This window comes from Parus major, chromosome Z (assembly GCF_001522545.3).
Source record: "Parus major isolate Abel chromosome Z, Parus_major1.1, whole genome shotgun sequence".
Classification (NCBI taxonomy): Eukaryota; Metazoa; Chordata; class Aves; order Passeriformes; family Paridae; genus Parus; species Parus major.
In genome coordinates, this window is record NC_031799.1 from 27,103,346 (window position 1) to 27,121,856 (window position 18,511).

The window sequence follows — 18,511 nt, forward strand, 5'->3', positions numbered from 1 at the left end:
CTTCAAGGTGGAAAGCAAAACAAAACTGTATGAGAAGTGACAGAAACACTTGTGCTGTTTATAACTCAATATGCATTGTAGTATATCTGATCACAGAATGATTTATTTTCAGGGCCAAGTCTGTCTTTTTTCTCAAATCTAATCAGCACATTCTTAGTAAAAGAACTAAAGTATAAATTGAGGCTAAGATGCCATCCTGTTTGACTGCTAGTCTTTGCTTTTCCTTCTCTTTCAGGACTATGAAATATACCAATTTTGGAAAGTAAGGTTGAGTGAACTTCCCCTGCACTCTGCTATTGTTTGTTTTAAACCAGACAGAATCTGAGCGTAGGAAAATAGACTTCCTGTTTAAAAATGCACATTAGGCATAATTTCCTCCTTTTCATATCATTATAACCAATTGTAATGATCTTTATATTCTGAAATTTGGTGTTTTAATGGAAGTAATGAAATCCAAAATTAACATTTGTTGCTGGAGGGTACAAAACTGCTGAAGTCTGTTGTATTAGTAACTGAAGAAATAAAATTTAGAATATGCTAAATACTTCAAGAATATTTAGTGGGAAATACTTCTTAAACACTATTTTATACCTTTAGAGATTTAATCTGTATAAAATCTACTCATGTAGGTATGGTAAGAGTTAGTCAACTAATCTGTTTAGTATTATGTGTATTATGTGTAAAAACCTATTACTAGATTTATATGATAAAAAAGTGCTCATGCCATAAGTGCAACATATGAATATTTATATATAAAAAAGGAAACTTCATTTTTATTGCTGGAATCCATTGGTAGTTTTTTGCCAACTTGTGGTATTTTAGGAATGTAGTTTTTCTGTCAAAGAAAATTATTCTGGCACTGTTGATATTTGGCTAAGAATTGCTAGTCTGTTCTTAGATTGAACTGTCATTCATGCTTAATGAAAACTTACAGAATCCTCTTAATTTGTGAGACTGAAAATAGGTGGGGAAAAGCAGTATGGTGCTTGGTGTATGGTGTTTAGAATTTTTAAATTGAGCCAGAGTAGCCTACGGTTTCATTCCAGCTCTTGGATACTTTGCTCCAGTTCAGAGCAGATTTGAAGAGAATCAGTATTGGCCATTAGCCCACATTCTGAGGTATTTTCCTACAGCGAGCACAAGTACAAAGTCCTGCTTCTGTTATTTCAGTCTTGTTTTACCACCCAATTACTAAAGCAATTACAAGACAAAACATGAAAAATAATGTCTATAAGGTAAGATTGTTGCATGTTAAAATAAATTTTACCTTTGCCTGTGATTGCTTAAGGAAAGTGATAGTGCATAGAAGCAAATGTGCAGCTTTGTAAGCTTTGTGGCAAGGTACAGTGGTAACTTATTGTGGAGTTTCCAGACAAATTTGTACAGAGATTCTTATGTTTGACAGTGAAGAGATAAGTAACACCATCATTGTAGAGGCTTCTCTGTGCTGAATTGATCATTGTTTCTGTTTAGAGGCTTGCCAAGGAGAGTAACTGAAGTTTTTTTTGCTTAAAGAGCATGTGTGACTTAGTGCTGAGCGTAATTTTGCCTTTCAAAAAAGACAAAATCAAAAAACTTTACATGGCAAATTAACTAAATGTGGTAATTGGGAGAACCTTTTGTGTCAGGTTTCTTGATATCCTCAAGTGGAGCCTGCATTTGGGGAGTGATATAAATGTTGTGTAGATTTAGAATGAGATCTCAATGGTGTAGATTATTCATTGTCTGCAGGTGCTTTGAAAATTAAAGTTGTTATCTAACCAATACGAATATGTGAAGAAACTAGTTCATATCCTGGTTTACAATGCAGTATTGTTGCTTATACACCTACTCTATTATTTTCTTACTCTTTCTGGTATTTTTAAAAGCTATCTCCTTTTCTATAGTCTGATGGTTTATAGGTGCCATAAGTTACCTCATCAGTGGACTTATTTTTTCCTGATTCAACGGACTGAAGATTAGCATGCACAAAGGTTTTGAACTTCACACTCTGCAAGGGTAATCAATGAGGTGTATGGTTCATTAACTTACTAGGTAATTTTTGCTCAGGATAAAGCTTCTGCTGAACTTTACCATTTGTGGTTTTCCTGGAAGATTTTTTTTGTTGTTTGGAAAATATATTTTTAAACTAGACTAGCTGGAGAACTTTTATTAACCATTATGGCACTTGCAAACTCTTGATGTGGTTCAAGATGTTTTAACTTCTTAATTTAAGGAAAAATTAAGTTGGATGTTAGGAAAAAAATTTTTACTGAAAGAGTGATAAAGTACTGGAATGTTCTGCCTGGGGAGGTGGTGGAGTCACCATGCCTGGATGTGTTTAAAAAAAGACTGGATGTGGCACTTGGTGCCATGGTTTAGTTGAGTTGTTAGGGTTGGGTTGGAGTCCATGATCTTTAAGGTCTCTTCCAGCATAGTGATTCTGTAACTGTTGTCAACAAATCTTTGCAAATGAAATAATAATTTGATAAACCATTTAGCTTCTTTATATCAACAGTTCTTTAATATGCTACCTAGCTGTTTATTTTCTCAAACTACAGAAATCTGCTACTTCCTAATTCTGTAGTAAAGTCTGTACTAAGAATTACTTTTCTAAGCACTTATTCTTTATAGTTGTTACCATAAACTCATTTTAATTTTGTTGGTGCAGCTTTGCCAATCTGTGTGTCTACAGGTCTGCATCCAACCAGGTGTATTTAATCCTCAGTTAGTGGCTGCCTTCAGTGTGGGGTGGAGTGATGCAGGTTTAGGGGTGAGAAGATGCTAGTTGCATGAAAATCAAAGCTCACAGGTGATGATGCAAGCTCTGTGAATCAGGTATAAAAAATGAAGTTCTCAGCTTTTCAGTGTGAACATTAACTGAAGTGTTCACATGAACCATTGTAGAATGGTTAGTAAACATTGTGTAATTGTGCTAATGCAACAATAATGGCTGTTGTCAGGTTTTTTGCCTTCTTGCCTTCAAGGAGAACAGCTTGGAGTTCTTGGTGATATAAATATTTTAGAAACATTGCCTTGGTTTTGTCATATAAATATTGCCATTAATAGCTGAAACATCATGATTTTTAATCTTCTTCCTGCCCCTTCCCTCCCACTTCAAGTACTACTGAAGAAGCCATTTTGTCAGGGACAACTAAGAATATCATAGCCCAAAAGTAGTATAAAAATATTTTACTTTGTATCGGAGAGTTTTTTTAGAAATAATTTTTAATTGTCTGAAGTCTTTCATATTTTTTTCAACTGAATGTCTCCATTACTTCTCATTACTTGCATGGTTTATCTACGGAGAATGGATGCTACTGCCTTGTTTGTTGTGTTTTATTTAAGTAATACATTGTTTGCCATTATCCACAGTATCTTTTTTTAAATACTGTATTTTTTTACTCTGAGAGCATTTACGATTTTTTTAAAACTATTTTCCAATAATAACTGCAAACTATATTACTATGACTACCGCAAATAGTACAGTGGAAACTTTAATGTTAATTTAATGCTAATTCTGTCTCTGGATTAGAATTCCCCATTACTGAAAACAGTGGGCATTATTTTTAAATACTCAGAACAGACTTAAAAATATATGTTATGTACCTTAATTGCAATTATAAAGAAATCCTTAAGTGCATGTCTTCAGATTCTGCTATAATTAACTTCTTATGTATTTCTTAGATGCTTTTGCTAGCAGTGAAAAATCTGTTCCTATTATTTCTGAGTGAATTTTGTCTGTGTATCATGTTGTATGACTTGACTGATGCCCAATTAGTGGAGGCCATAAATGCAGTACTGTGCACCTCGAAAAATTAGCTGGTAGGTGTCCTGTTTCCTCCTTGAATTTCCCACCATTTTAGATAACAAACTTTAAGGAAATTCCTCCTACCAGTTGAGTAGTCTGTCTGACTCTGCTTTAGTATGGTGCTGCCTCTTTCTTGAATTTAGGATGCTTCTAAGTTTGGTATGGTGAGGCTTTTAAAAACAGCATCTCTAATCTTTCCATGTTTGAGGTTTTCTTGGGTTGCAGTTTTTCCTCAGTTCTGAGTTTTAAGAGATTTATTCACAGGCTTAGTTACATTACCAGATGCCATGCAAATAGCAATGATTGTACTTGATTCAACATGCAGCTGGTCAGTCACTGAAATGTGTTCCTCTCAATCCTTGTGCAAAATTGAGTTACTTAAAGTTTGGCTGCAGCCATAGCAGATGCTGATGTGGCAACCCAGACCAAACATTCTTTCCTGCTTCAGTCATCTATGTGCATTCTTTGTTTAAAGGTCAAAGGAACTCAGCCAGTCTGGCTGAGTCATGCAGATGTGGACTATAGGAACACAGTGTACTTTAGGTAGCACCTCTTTTGCACCCTTACTAGAGATTTCTTTTTTGAATTGATTAATTGGATATAATCACAGGCAGTGAATTGAAATAGTGGCATTTTTGGAGTTTCAGCCAAGGTGATGTATCTTAACTCTGTGTGGATCAGCCTCTTGCAAGTTGTATAAAGGAACCCTTTTTGGGACAAGAACAATAGTGCCTTAATATAAAAGATAAGATGCCACAGATGGTGACCAATGTGCTAAAACTAGCTTGTGAAACTGAAAATATTCAAATATTCTTGCAAGCTATTTTTTATCAAAGGTGTTGAAGAAAAAAAGTCAGTCCACATGGAGACCAGATTTTTTTCTTACTGCAAAAGATGTCTTTTAAATCATGTTGTTACCATTCTGGCTTTGTAGTTTGTGCTGCGCAGAAACACTGAGCTTGCACTTGGTTACATACTTTGGTTAGTAAGCTGTGTCTTATACCTACCTGACAGTAACATTTCTGCGCTACTCAACCCTTTCATCTCAGTTTTAGTCATTTGCTTGCATGATTCAGTTGTACCACTGATTGTTGATAAACCAGATTAATTTCATCTGGTTTGAGATTACACTCTCTGGAACTGTATGTCCACATGTGTTGAAAAACCTATCTCCAAACATGTGGGGTTTTGTAAGTTTTAAAAAACACCACAACAACCCCACCATACTAATACTATTAACCATTTTTTTCAGGGTTCCTGTCAGTCCATGATAGCTAGCTGACACAAAGGGTTAGATCTTTCCTAAGACAGATGCCTTTTACAATTAATTTTTGTTCAAAATGAAAACCAAACATTCTAATAATTTAAATTTATACAAGTTGCCATCTTTTGGTGATAGGTTAATAACCTTAAAGTCCTTTATCTTGTTTTTTGCTGTAATTTTTACAGCCACCATTGTTTCGTTCTGGAAAAATGATACTGCTTCCATCTGCTAATTCGAGATTGTCAGAGGTTACCTCTGCCTTAGCTGCCATATATCTTTGTCCTTGCTACATAAGGAAAGGTATAATGCCCATCAAAGAATAACAGATATAAATTTTGTGTTGCTATAAAATGGTAATGAATTAAAGGAAGTTGATACCTACTGAGATAAAACAAGACAAGAAAGAGGTTGGTGTATCCTTGTGCTGTCAAACTTACCTAAAGCTGCATCTGCCATGTCTTAGGCAATTATATTTGCTACCCTGATGTAAATTAAAATAAGTGCTTTGTCAGTTAAAATGCAGGCAGAGATTACATGAATTTTTGTACATATCTATTGTTTCTGCCCATTGAATTTAGTATAAATTCTAACTTGTCTGTAGTGCCTGTTTCATTCATAATTTGCTTTGCTTACTAGCATAATCCTTATTAGATAGATGAGCTGGATGATATGTTACAACACTTACGACTGTAGGTCGGTTTTCATTTTAAAAAAAATTAAAAGAAGCACATGGCACATCTGATAACCCAGATAAATAAGGAATATTTTAATGAAGCTGTGTAGTAATGTATGTAATGTAATGTAATGAATGGAATGTGAAATTTAAAACGAGGGAGATTGATATAAGAAGCTTTCTACATCTAGAAGTTGATATTGTGTAATGGTCTATTTAAAGGGAAGGAATCAGTGTTCAGTCATCTCTTCTTCGTACGTCTTAGGTTAAAAACTCGTTAATTTGATTCAGGGAGAAATACTCCTATGAAATGCTGTGATAGATGTTTACTTGTGCTATGCATGCTGAATTTATATTATAAACATGGATCTGGCAAAAAGAATGGAAGAAACATAAACATTTTGTAGTCTGTAATATCTGTAATGCATTTTGAAAAAGAATGAATTGGAGATACTTAGGAATTCAACATATATAATTACTGTAAATGGTTGAGTAACAATTTATTAGATCAGATTTTTCACTGATACATATAACTTAGGAGTATTAAGGCAGGATTTTGGCTAAATACATAGCGACTGTAATGTTTATTCTCTCTTCATTGTCTTATTTTTTCTTCATACTCTGTGGACATAGATAGAGGATGTTATGATAGACTAAACTTTTAGCTCCAAAATTACATCCTAGATATTACATCCTAGATATTATGATAGACTAAACTTTTAGCTCCAAAATTACATCCTAGATATTCAGTGCTGCTTGTGGCAGATTTCACAGGACTGGTTGGTTGAGGGGGGTTGTATGTATATGTTTATATGTATATGTATAGGGGAAAAAAGACCATGGAAATGTAAAGCAGTAACTCTTGAGTCTCTTGAGGGACAGCCTGTCTTAATTCTGATACTTCCGTTGTATTTTAGAGGAAGCCCACATCTGAAGGGAACCCCACATTACAAGGAAGAACAATGTGCTCCTTCATTAAATCTAGAAATGAAGAAAGTACTGGACTTGCAAGCCTCTATCACAAGGTATGCTTATTAATCGGGCCTTGAGAATTTTTCCATATATTCCAGTACTTTTTAAAAAGTGAGGGGAAAACTGGATGAAAGAAAAGGCTTCTAGTAAGTTTTTAGGCTTATTAATAGTAAGGACTAATATTAGTAGGTTAGTATTAGCAATTAGTAAGTCTGAGGAAGTGAAAAAGTGAGTTACTGTTAAAGAATTCTTTTTCTTCTTGGCTATACTGATATTTTCAGCATATAGAAATGCATAGTATGCTCACTGTTACTGTGTATTACTATAAATGAGTTTGTCCTTCAGCTCCAAGTGTGTATTAAAGATTTATGGAGGTGATGGTAGGCTAGAGCAAGACTGTATGCAGCATTTCAGCATTTCTCCAGATGCCTGCATAGAGTCCACATTCATCCTTTTTATTTACCTCTTGCTTTGTTGTGGTGATTGCCTGTCCTATAAAGAAATCTTGAACATGCTAAGTAAGTATGGGTAAAAAGTTGGTGAAATGTCATAGCATTAGGGTGAGGTGGAAAAGTAACAAAGTGAAGTTTGGGAAGAGGCTCCTTAGGAGAAAATGGGTGAAGACATGCAGTATATACTGGAAAAAGCTTTGCATGCTAGTAGATTAACAATAGTTGTCAAGATTTTGGTAATGTTTAAGGAAGGATTTAGAAGAAGTCCAATTTCTCCTTCATTACTTTGTTTCAACCACAGATTAAAACATATTGTAAATTATTTACAGCCTAAGCAGTATTGTTAATTTTCTGGGATAGATGAATAATTGATGGCAGTAAAATCTTATGGTTAGTCAGAAGTGTTGAAAAGATCTTCAGCAGTTAATTTACCAGTTAAGCAATTACTCTAACAGTACAGACCTGTTTGTGAACTGTGATTGCTGAAGAGAAGTTGAGGTGTATACCATTTTTTGTCAGTGTGGTACATGTTTGTAACTTATGTGTGATTTTACAATGCATGCTACAATGCTAGTACAAGAGGTAGTAATACAGTGTTTATGACATTAATTGATATTTCTGTGATAGAGATTTGAGACAAAGTTTTTTTAGGGATTAACAAATATCTTTTATTAGCTTGCAGTCCATGTTAGAAGATCTACTTGTGGCTACTGCTGATGGATTTCTCCATCTCATTCACTGGGATGGTATGACCAATGGAAGGAAGGCCATCAACCTTTGTACAGTTCCATTTTCTGTAGATCTGCAGTCTTCTCGAGGTAGGTTTTAGGGATTATATTGCTTGCAATACTTACCTCTTAGTGACATACCATCTAATATAAAATATTGTCTCTATTCTTAAGCAGAGATAGGAAAATTTTGCCATTTGTAAATGGGAATGAAATAGCCTGTTTAAATTAGATTTTCTCTTTGAAGTAATAAGTAAACATCTGAAATGTCTGTTGGCTTGCAAGATTTCTGTGTTTCTACATTTTTAAATTACTGATACTTTCTCAGCAGGTTCACTTTTGGGATTTGAAGATGTTTACATCAGAGATATGGAATACTGTGCCACACTTGATGGCTTTGCTGTTGTTTTTAATGATGGCAGAGTTGGTTTCATTACACCGATGTCAAGCAGATTCACTGCTGAGGTATATTTCCTTTAGCATTTCTACTGTGCACAATAAATATGTTTTCCTTGGTCTCTGCATTTCAGTCTTCTAGTTTAAATTCTATTCAGCTACAAAGAAACTAAATTTAACAGCTGCTTAAGAGACATCTGTTTAAGAGATGACGTTTACAAGACTGCATTTTGTAGCTTAATTTGAGCTAGATTTTTATAGGATTGATACCATAATTGATAACAGATTTAACATTTATTTATTTATTGAAATTGTCATTATAGACGGCGTCGTATTGTGTCAGACCGACAGACTTCCTGTTAGAAGTTATAACTGGAATGTTAGAAAGTGGTTTTTCTTATGGCTAAGTATCAAAAGCACTATGTCTAGAACTTAGTCCTAATCAAGTCTATCTCCTTCTCATAGTGACATACTTCAGAATTTGTTTTACAGGAATCTTCCCCAGATTAGGTGTTTTCTTACCTGTAATTCAGCCTAAAAACTATTACATTCTATTGTTAGATATCTGTATTTTAATTACAGAAAACTGAAAAGAATACATCTAATGTCAGTCTCCTTCACCCACTTAAAATACCTGTGTTCTCAGCTGTTGCAGATGGGAACTTACTGTCCCATTTATTTTTCTCTCTTCATTCTTAGTACCATCTACTGATTTTTTTATTTTCCTTTCCCTAGGGATTTTCAGAGACTTTTTTGCCTTACAGATACTGACTTATTTTGTTACTAAGTACTCTTATAAACAGTTTTCTTACATAGTGAAAACTTTCTGTAATTTATATTATGAAGAATGAAACCAGTTTTGCATTTGTTGGATTTTGTTTCTTTGAGCCATGTCAATTGATCTTGACATTAATAGAAATTTTGAGATCATGAAGGTCAACTGACAGATGTGTAACATGGTGTACGTAGATAGAAGCTGACTGTTATTAATAAAAGCGCTATTTAACAAAAAATCTTACGAATTTCTTTCCTACAGCAGCTCCATGGTGTTTGGGCACAAGATGTAGTTGATGGAACTTGTGTGGCAGTGAATAACAAGTACAGGCTAATGGCGTTTGGATGTGCCAAGTAAGTTTTTTATGGCTGGTTCAGAGCAGGGGGAGTTGATTATGATGATGATGATGATGATTATTATTATTGTTATTATTATTGTTTCATAATAAAGCTGAATTAGTAGTTACTTCTTACTAAGTTGTGTTGCAAGAACTGTAAAGATGAAAATAATCTTTCTGCCTAGAGATTGCATAATGTGCTGTCAAGAAGGCAAGAGAGAAGTGGAAAGAAATGGTTGCCTACTTGAACTGCGGTTGAAATTTATGTTTGCTGTTCTGGTGTGGGAAAAAAAAATTAAAAGGTGGCTGGACCAGTAGCAAGGATTGGAAGATGCTGCTATCCCAGCTAATCTCAAAGCAGGGTTATAAAGTCAGTTTTAAGTAGTTGGTCATAATAATATTGGACAAGAATCAGCACTTCGCACTCAACTGAGAAAAATGCTCTGTGCCATCATGATTTGGTCAAGAAAAGTGTTGCTTGTTTAAGTAACTTAAACATTAATGTAAATTAAATGTTGCAGAAATGCTTGTGGTATTTTGCTTACTGCTCCTACAAGTCCCCCCAGTATAATACTGTTAAGCTGGCCTTAGAGTGCAGCTTTTTATTTTCATTGGTTGTATTTTACTTTGGTTTTGTTTCAGAGCATTCAAAGAAATGTGGTTTATTTTTCATCTTAAGTCCTCTTAAGAACTAGTATTCTTGTTTGTAGTAACAATACAGTGTGTTGGTGTTTCTTCTGAAACAAGAATACTTACTTTAATTTACTGATCTTAGTATATCCCTGATGAAGCTTGGACACTGATAAATACTGCCTTCCCACATGGATTGTCTGGCAGTTGGAAGCCATAAATGTGCATGGATTGTGGGTACATATGTATTTTAAGAGAATGTAGTAGTTTTAGTGCATTGGTTATTCCAGGGCTGGTGTTTTGGGTCATATGATGCCTTCTGGAAAGCATCTTAGAAATTTGTTTCATAAAGTTCTTTGACTCTGTTCTAGATAAATTTGTTGTTGGTAAGAGAAAAATCAGCTTTTCTTAGCCTCTTGACACTGATAAGAAATTGAAATGGTCTGTAGTCTAAAAGCACATGTAATGTCTTCCAGTGGCTCTGTGCAGGTTTATACGATAGATACCACCACTGGCGCCATGCAGTTTTCTCATAAATTGGAACTGACACCAAAACAATATCCTGGTGAGCTACTTTTATTGCTGGAATTTTCCAGCTGTTTTTAGGGCATAGTGTTTTTTTTATCCTTAGCTAGTTAACCTCTGTTTATTTGTTTGCATAATCACTGATGTGAATAGTATTTATTCCTGCCTGTAGTAATTAACTCCTGTGTCTTTGCACTTTTAGCTGCTTGCTTTTTAAGTAACTTTTGGTATGTTTTGTATGTGAGGGTTTGGGTAGGTGGTTTGTGGTTTTTGTTTGTGGGTTTTTTTAACTAGTTCTTAATCTTGAAATTACTTTTCAATTACCCGAGGAAATGAGGTTATTGTCAAAACTGATAATGAGTATAATAGAACTGTGAATTAATTTGAAGCAACTGACATGAAGGGTACACTAATGCAGCATCCTTCCTGCACTGCAGTGTATTTTTTCATGTAGTATTCTGTGCTTGAGAGTAAGTAACATACAAAGTGGATAAATTGAATCCTCAACTGAAAATGTGTATGTCTGTTGAATTTCAGTTAGGAAACAAATCCATAAGTAAGCTTTACCATTGTGTTAAGTGTCTCTATTGTCCAGAAAATAATTTTATCAGAATTGTTTTTCTGTGTTTGTGTTATAGCAGTGTACTTCTGGCATATTTTCCTGTATTCTTAGTTTCTTATGAAACCAAACATGTGTTGGAAAGAAACCATTCTTTGTTTGCTACTTACTCATTTTGAGATGGTCAGTTTGATGAATGCATCAGTTAATTGAAAAATCAAATATTTACTTCCTTATATTTTTGTTTAAACTCTTATGGTGAAACCAGATTAAGGACTTTCAGTGTTTTTATATATTTTATTGTCTGCTTTTAAACAGATATTTGGAATAAAACAGGACCCGTTAAACTAATTAGATGGTCACCTGATAGCTGTGTTGTGATGGTGACCTGGGAATGTGGAGGTTTGTCCTTATGGAGTGTTTTTGGTGCTCAGCTTATCTGTACTTTAGGAGGTGATTTTGCGTGAGTATTTTTAATGACTTTGTAAAGAGTTTATTAGAAATCTTTGTTTTTCTAATTGAAAGCATCTAATTATAAATTAATTCACCAAATTAGGTTTTTTTAAATCTCTTTTTCTTTTATGATTTCCTAGATATCTCAATATCTTTGGCATATATTTAGGAGGGGAAATATATAGACAAAAACATTTAATATTATTTTCATTTTGTAGTGGTCTTTTTGTCTGTAAAAGAAAGTTACCCTAGAAGCAAACTCGAGCAAGCAAATATTAAAATTCCCTCAGTGCCTGTATTTCATGTAGTTTATGCTAGACATCTGACAGTTGCATTGCCTTTTTCGTAGTGTCATGGAACAAACAGGCTGTACCATTTGAGATGAGATTCAATATAGAACCATATGAAAATATGAAGATAGGAATTTAATTTATTATTCTGATGAAATTATTTGTAAACTCAAACTTGTTCTGTTCTGGTTTTAAGGTATCAATCTGATGGTGCCAAAAAGGACCCTCTAAAAATCAGTTCCATGGTAAATATGATTGTAAAAATATTGTAATAGGATGGCTCTTAATGTTTTAAATTATTTTAGTATTACAGATTTTCAGAAAATCAAACTGTTTTTCTTTTGCTTAATTAGTTTTCATAGTAAGATGCCTTTACTACATTTCTTAACTGCAACGTAGCATTGAAGGAAAAATGGACAACTGATGAAGTTTTTATATATAAACATGATCATGAAGTATGCATGATATGCCTTTTCTTACCTTTGGTTTTAATATTAAGTATGAACACTTTCCATTTTTCTTAATTTTTCTTTTTTATCTGGTGCTGTATTTTGAAGTGCAGTGAGACACAGATTAACACTAATTGTAAACTCCCTTATTTCTCTAAAATTACTAGCTGCCCAGTTAAAGTAACTTTACTCAGATTATGAATTCCAGAGAAAGTTAGCTGCTGCTTTTTGATACAAAGTAGTTAACATTAAATGTTAAACATTTCTAGTCTGTAAAATCAATAAATAAATAGAATAAATTAGAGTAAATTTTAAATTAGAACAAATTTCAAACACATTCTACAAGGCCTCTTACAAACCATGGTGAATTTTGTGCAGTGTTTCTAAAACAATTTGGTTTACTTATCATGACATAATTGCTGTGAAGATTGACAACTCTAAACATGCATCCCAAGTGAAGGTACATATACACAAATGACAGTACCTTTTAAATGTACCTTTTAAAAAATTTCAAAGACTGCAATTCTGATATCATTGAATTTGATGAACAACAGCCAGTGTAATTTTGGAAATCAGGATTGTTTCATACCTGGCTCTGTGGAATTTTTGTTTGTTGCCCTAAACTGTGAACTAAACAGTCTTCATTACTTTTGTGGGTTTCTTTACATAGTTACACTTCATTTAATAATTTTTTACATAAGACAGGAAATCAATCTAGATTCTTACTGTACCTTGTGAATTTTACTGTTTTATTCCTATAATGATACATTTTAGAACAATAAAATGTGTGGATTTTTTCCAGGCTTATGTGTATCATAAGATCAGCTACAATAAGTTTCTGTAGTTCTTGTTTTATGATAATATATAGTGTTATATTTATATATATATGTATGTAGTGTTGGGTATTTTATTATTGTTACTCTTTTTCCTTCAGACCTGGGGATCAGAAGGGTATCATCTCTGGGTTATTGATGGGAATTCTTCAAACATGAAACCTGAAAGAAATGCAAATAATGAAGCCCAACAGTTTGGTATTCTGCAGTTTCAGTTCATCAAGAGTGCGCTCACTGTTAATCCTTGTATGGTGAGTTTTTTTGTTGATAAATACATCCCTATTTTAGATCATAGTTCCGGTTTTATGTGACCTCTGAGTTGTCCTTTCAGATTTTAAGTCTGTTCTGCAGCCATTACAGTTGTCTTTCTTTTTTGTCATAGGGCCTTTAAAATGGTACTGTGAGAATACTGCTAAGCAATACCGTAACATAAAACCTGTTAGTACGTAGTAATACAAAAACTGAGAATTGCCTCAACACTTGTTTTTCATGTTGTTTACTTAGAATCTCTTAATACATTGATCATGTGTTTTCCTTTTTCTTCTGTATATGGAATTCAAAGTTGCTTTTTTTCTTTTGGTTTGGTTTTAATACAGAGTAACCAGGAGCAAGTCCTCCTTCAAGGAGAAGATCGCTTGTATTTGAACTGTGGAGATGCAGCACAGACTCAGAGTCCCAGAAATACTTCGGCACACTCTGAACATAACCACAGCAGGGAAAGAGGCCCATTTTCAGATGGCAGTTTAGATTCTCAGGGTTTAAGCACTTTACTAGGACACAGGCATTGGCATGTTGTACAGGTAATTGGTCCTGGCTGCCCATATGTGCTTTGTGCTTGTAAGAGTTTGTAGGAGTAGAATATGCAGCTGATCTCCTCACTCTGACATACCTTTTCTCTCTGGTATGAGTTCATTGCCTTTTTATTGTCTCTGGAGGTTTCCTGTGGTACAGCTTTTTCTCATTGACAAAAGGTAAAGGAGCATTGGTCCTATCAGCCTTGTGGCTATGTGTTTGCTGCCTGGCGAATAAAAACAGTCTTAAAGGTCTTATGACTTCAGGAAGGAGTAGTTAATTACTTTTCCTGTACTTTGAAAGGGAGGTTAACTGCAACACACAAGAAATCATTTAGGTGTTTGTTTTGTTATTTATGCAAAATGCTTTAAAACATACTCACCTGATGAATACAGCCTTCAGACTCCAGCTGTATTTTCAAGCAGGGAAAATGGCATCTATTTAAGCATGTAACTAAAACTTCACAATATCAAGCTTTCAAAGAAGAAATTGATGGTAGTAATAGGACTTTAATTTTCCCTGTAATATAAAGAAAAATATAAATATTTTAATCCATGTTTCTAATGTGTGCTCTTACATGCTTGAATTGGTGGCACTCTTTTAAATAGTTGTTTCTGAAAGGTCCTCCAGTGTTTTGTTCTTCACACAACACATGAATCAGTAGTATTAAAAACTGTTTGATTCTAGGCATGTAAGACAGGTTTCAGATACTGTTGAATTTCTACTTTAGCTGTTCCGCTAGCTCTTCTGTCTTCTGAAACTGGTGTAGAAGACAGTGGTCTTTGTTCTGTAAAGTAAAGTTGAAACAATTAGAATTACAGTGGGGAGGAACATATCTATGAAAAAGGACAGTGGCTGGATCTCAAGAGTGTGAGTGTCAGATTAGACACTGGAATTTGAAGCTGGGTTTGTATCATCCCATGTGATGTGGAGAATCCAGCATTGAGATTTGATGTGACATGTTCCAGTCAAGTTCTCTCATAAGAAGGCTTTTTGATATGCTGGTGTATATTTATGACAGGATTAGAAATTTCATTCCTATACTGAAAGTCCTGCCTGAAGACTGTATTTATCAAAAGTTTTATGTTCCTGTAAAAGATTCTCTTGGAGAGGGAAGTAGCTGGGAGGAGAGACAAGCAAATGGTGACTATTAATTGGTAATACAGTATTAGCTGGTGTATGTTGTTAATGCATTTTGCTATTTTGTGTATTGAAAACAGGGTAACATTTAGGCATCAGTTACTTTTGGTGTGGGGCCAGTAATTGTATTTAAAAACAAAATTCCAACATTGAATACCATTATGATGCTGTTTTGAAAAAAAACAACAAAAACACTGACATTGTCCGAGTCCCTTTAGGATGTCAAAATTAATCAGTACTTTAATTGTAGTTGGTATAGTCATGTGGTTTTGGTTTTCTCTCTTTTTTCTTTAGATTCATAGTACATATCTAGAGAGCAACTGGCCTATACGGGTGAGTTATTTTAAGAATATGTTCATGCTTATTTAGAGGTATTGGAGACTTATAATTGTCCATTAGGATTGGGTGAACTCTGAAAATTAAATCATTACTTGACATTACAGAAAGAAAACTGTTAGTAAAGTATGAAACATGAAGATACTTTAAATGTTTTGAGTCTGATGTTATATTGCCTTGTGGTGCCTTATTTGGATAGGATATATTGTTTAAAGAAGTTCTCTTCTGAGGTTCTTCTAACATTTTTTTTTCTTTTTTACAGTTTTCAGCTATTGACAAGCTTGGACAGAATGTAGCTGTTGTTGGCAAGTTTGGTTTTGCACATTATTCTTTACTCACCAAAAAATGGAAGCTGTTTGGAAATATTACCCAGGTGAAGGGTTATGGAATTTTATTCTGGTGCACAGGGAGGATTTTATTTGTTGGGATGTGGGACTTGGAGAAAATTAAACACATTTGAGAGAGTTCAGGGATGCCAATAGCATAAAGAACTGTGGAACCATATTTTTTGTAGGATGAGGTTTGTCCTTCGTATACTACTCTTTAGTACTTTGGTTTTTTTAAATATTAAAAACTTCATACACATAGTCTGGCTACTATGAGTAAACCTTATAGTTATCATGCATGTCTTTTAGACATTACCCGTATAACATATGTGTCTTGTGTGTGTAAGTATATAGAAGTACATACCTATATGTCATCTGCTTGCTTTTTTCTTTTCAGGAGCAAACTATGATGGTAACAGGTGGCTTAGCATGGTGGAATGACTTCATTGTTCTTGCATGTTATAATTTAAATGATCACCAGGAAGAGGTGAGATACTTTTTTTCAAAGTAAACATACAATGATTAGAATATCTGATTGTATGACAGTAGGATTATAAACATGAAAAGTATTGTGGTATTATAAATATGTTTATACACTCTAAACTTCGGTGGGTTTTGGTCATATTCAGAGTTTATATATGAATATCTAAGTAATGCTTTACAGAAAAATTTGGTTGTTGCTGTTAAAAACCATTTTCTGCTGGCAGTAGATCTACTCATTGTTCTGAAAACTTTGTGACATGTTTTTTTTGCATGTTGGCATGAAGTGTGTTCTGATATACCTGTTTGCAGTGTTTTGGGACACTTTTGCTAGCTTTTAAACTATATGGGCAGAGGAGATTTAGTTACTCTGCTTTTTAAAACTGGTGAGTGAAATTCCTTCCTTATGATTGTTGTACCGTACTTCAGATTGTACTGTGCTTTAACCACTTCAGATGTAATGATAAAATGCAATGGATAAAATACTCAATGAAACAAAATCTCAGTAATGTGTCTTGGTAGAAATTCTTGACAGCCGTTCCACAACAAGGAAGATTACCAGAAGTGGAATTACTATTAGGTTGTTGGCAAGCATAACCTGTGTTCAGACTACTCTTTTTCCTTGCAGCTGAGAATCTACCTGCGAACATCTAACCTTGACAATGCATTTGCTCACATCACCAAAGTGCAAGCAAACACGTTACTGCTGAGTGTCTTCCGGGACATTGTGATACTGTTCAGAGCAGATTGTTCCATTTGCCTTTACAGTATTGAGAGGAGGTCTGACGGGTGAGTGTCACTATTTGACATATACTATATGACTATATCACTATTTCACTATATACTGTACTGCTTTTTCAGCAAGGTACCAGTGGATCTGCTCTCAGTCTGAGTAAATTCTTGCAATAATACAAAGCTGTTTGATAAGTGGTGAAGTCAGATTTTTAAAATACAATGGTAACGTGTTATCTGTATGCACAAATTCCTGAGTGTTGTCACTTGCATGTGTGCTGCTAGGCACATTATGTGTGGAGATAGGTAGTGACTGATTTATGCACATTTCCAGCTGTCTGAACAAATATGTTCCTAAATTACAGGAGCTTGAAAACTGAATATAAGTAGCAGAAGAAGGCACTAAAAGACACCCACATATTTGAATTAAAATAAAAACATGTTTCTAAAATTAGGAGCAGTAATTAGTGAAGGGAAGGTGGCAGCAGGCTTGCAAAGATGAAGAGATAAAAGATTTGGTCTTGGTGTAGTGGTGAGGAATTATTTTAGTGCAAAAGAAGTAGCAATGTAAGATATGCCAGATACTCTCAGATAGTTAAGATTAGTGAATCTAAGGAGGAGATAAAGATTCAGAGGTTGGGGTTTTTTTTAAGTGCCTAAGTAGGTGATTTTTCTTACAGTTATGGTGTCTTCTTTATAGCAAGAAGGGACCTTTTTATGGTAGAAAAAAGCAAGTTGTTTACAAACTTCAGAGAAAAATATTTTCAATGCTTTTAAAAAAAAGCTCCAAACAGAATCCAAACCTGGGAACTGCCTCATTGGATGATCGATAGAGTCATATTCTGAAGTATCTGATACTGTCTTCCACCCACTCATAGCTGTATTTCCCAAAATATCAATATACTTAATCCAGTTTAGGTTTGTTTGGTAACTTTATATAGAGTAGACACGTGGGCATTTCTACTGATTCCTGATTAAAGGAATGTCACTTGTTCTGTAAACTGTTTGCTAAGTTGCTTATTTTTATTAGGTTTACTTCAAGGTAGTTATTTCATGTTAAGTACTGTTGTAAAGTTTCTAAATGTAGTCATTTTCTTTTCAGTCTTAATCCTACTGCCAGTATCCAAATTCTTCAAGAAGTGTCCATGTCTCGGTACATTCCTCATCCTTTTCTTGTAGTGTCTGTTACGTTGACATCAGTGAGAACAGAGACTGGCATCACCTTGAAGATGCCTCAGCAGGTAACAGGTCTCAAAATTTGGTAGAATTGGTACCTGAATTTGTAAGCTTACTCCTTAAAGGTTGCCTTGTTGATAAAGCAATCATAAATCAGTGGCCCTTCCATAAGATAAAATCCAGAATGTGGTTTTTTCTGATGTTCATTATATAGACAATTTATATGGGAATGGGGGGTGAGGGGGTGGAAGGAGAAGTAAGAGTTTAGATTTTATTTCATACCTTCCCTTTGCAAAGTTTGGGATCAAATCTTGGTGAACAAATTACATTTAACTCTGTCAAGGATACATTGCTCTGTCATGTATTAAAAAAACAGAGCAATCCATGGCATTAGGAATTACCG

At 34.3% G+C, this 18,511-nt stretch overlaps 1 protein-coding gene across 9 annotated transcripts in view; it reads left to right on the forward strand.

The window, feature by feature from the left end:
* RIC1 (RIC1 homolog, RAB6A GEF complex partner 1) overlaps positions 1–18,511 on the forward strand; it is a 46,853-nt gene that overhangs the window by 18,296 nt on the left and 10,046 nt on the right. For 5 of the 9 annotated variants that reach the window (XM_015652964.3, XM_033511360.1, XM_015652957.3 and 2 more), the window contains 14 exons: positions 6,645–6,752; positions 7,827–7,969; positions 8,208–8,344; positions 9,312–9,403; positions 10,494–10,582; positions 11,420–11,564; positions 12,041–12,089; positions 13,228–13,377; positions 13,723–13,926; positions 15,353–15,391; positions 15,657–15,767; positions 16,118–16,207; positions 16,829–16,989; positions 18,035–18,173. In XM_015652964.3, coding sequence (XP_015508450.1) covers positions 6,645–6,752; positions 7,827–7,969; positions 8,208–8,344; positions 9,312–9,403; positions 10,494–10,582; positions 11,420–11,564; positions 12,041–12,089; positions 13,228–13,377; positions 13,723–13,926; positions 15,353–15,391; positions 15,657–15,767; positions 16,118–16,207; positions 16,829–16,989; positions 18,035–18,173 — 1,657 coding nt within the window. Of the gene's footprint in view, positions 1–1,209; positions 1,236–6,644; positions 6,753–7,826; positions 7,970–8,207; positions 8,345–9,311; positions 9,404–10,493; positions 10,583–11,419; positions 11,565–12,040; positions 12,090–13,227; positions 13,378–13,722; positions 13,927–15,352; positions 15,392–15,656; positions 15,768–16,117; positions 16,208–16,828; positions 16,990–18,034; positions 18,174–18,511 lie in introns of those variants that run through there. The other 4 variants (XM_015652962.3, XM_015652959.3, XM_015652958.3 and 1 more) reach the window with 4 other exon arrangements.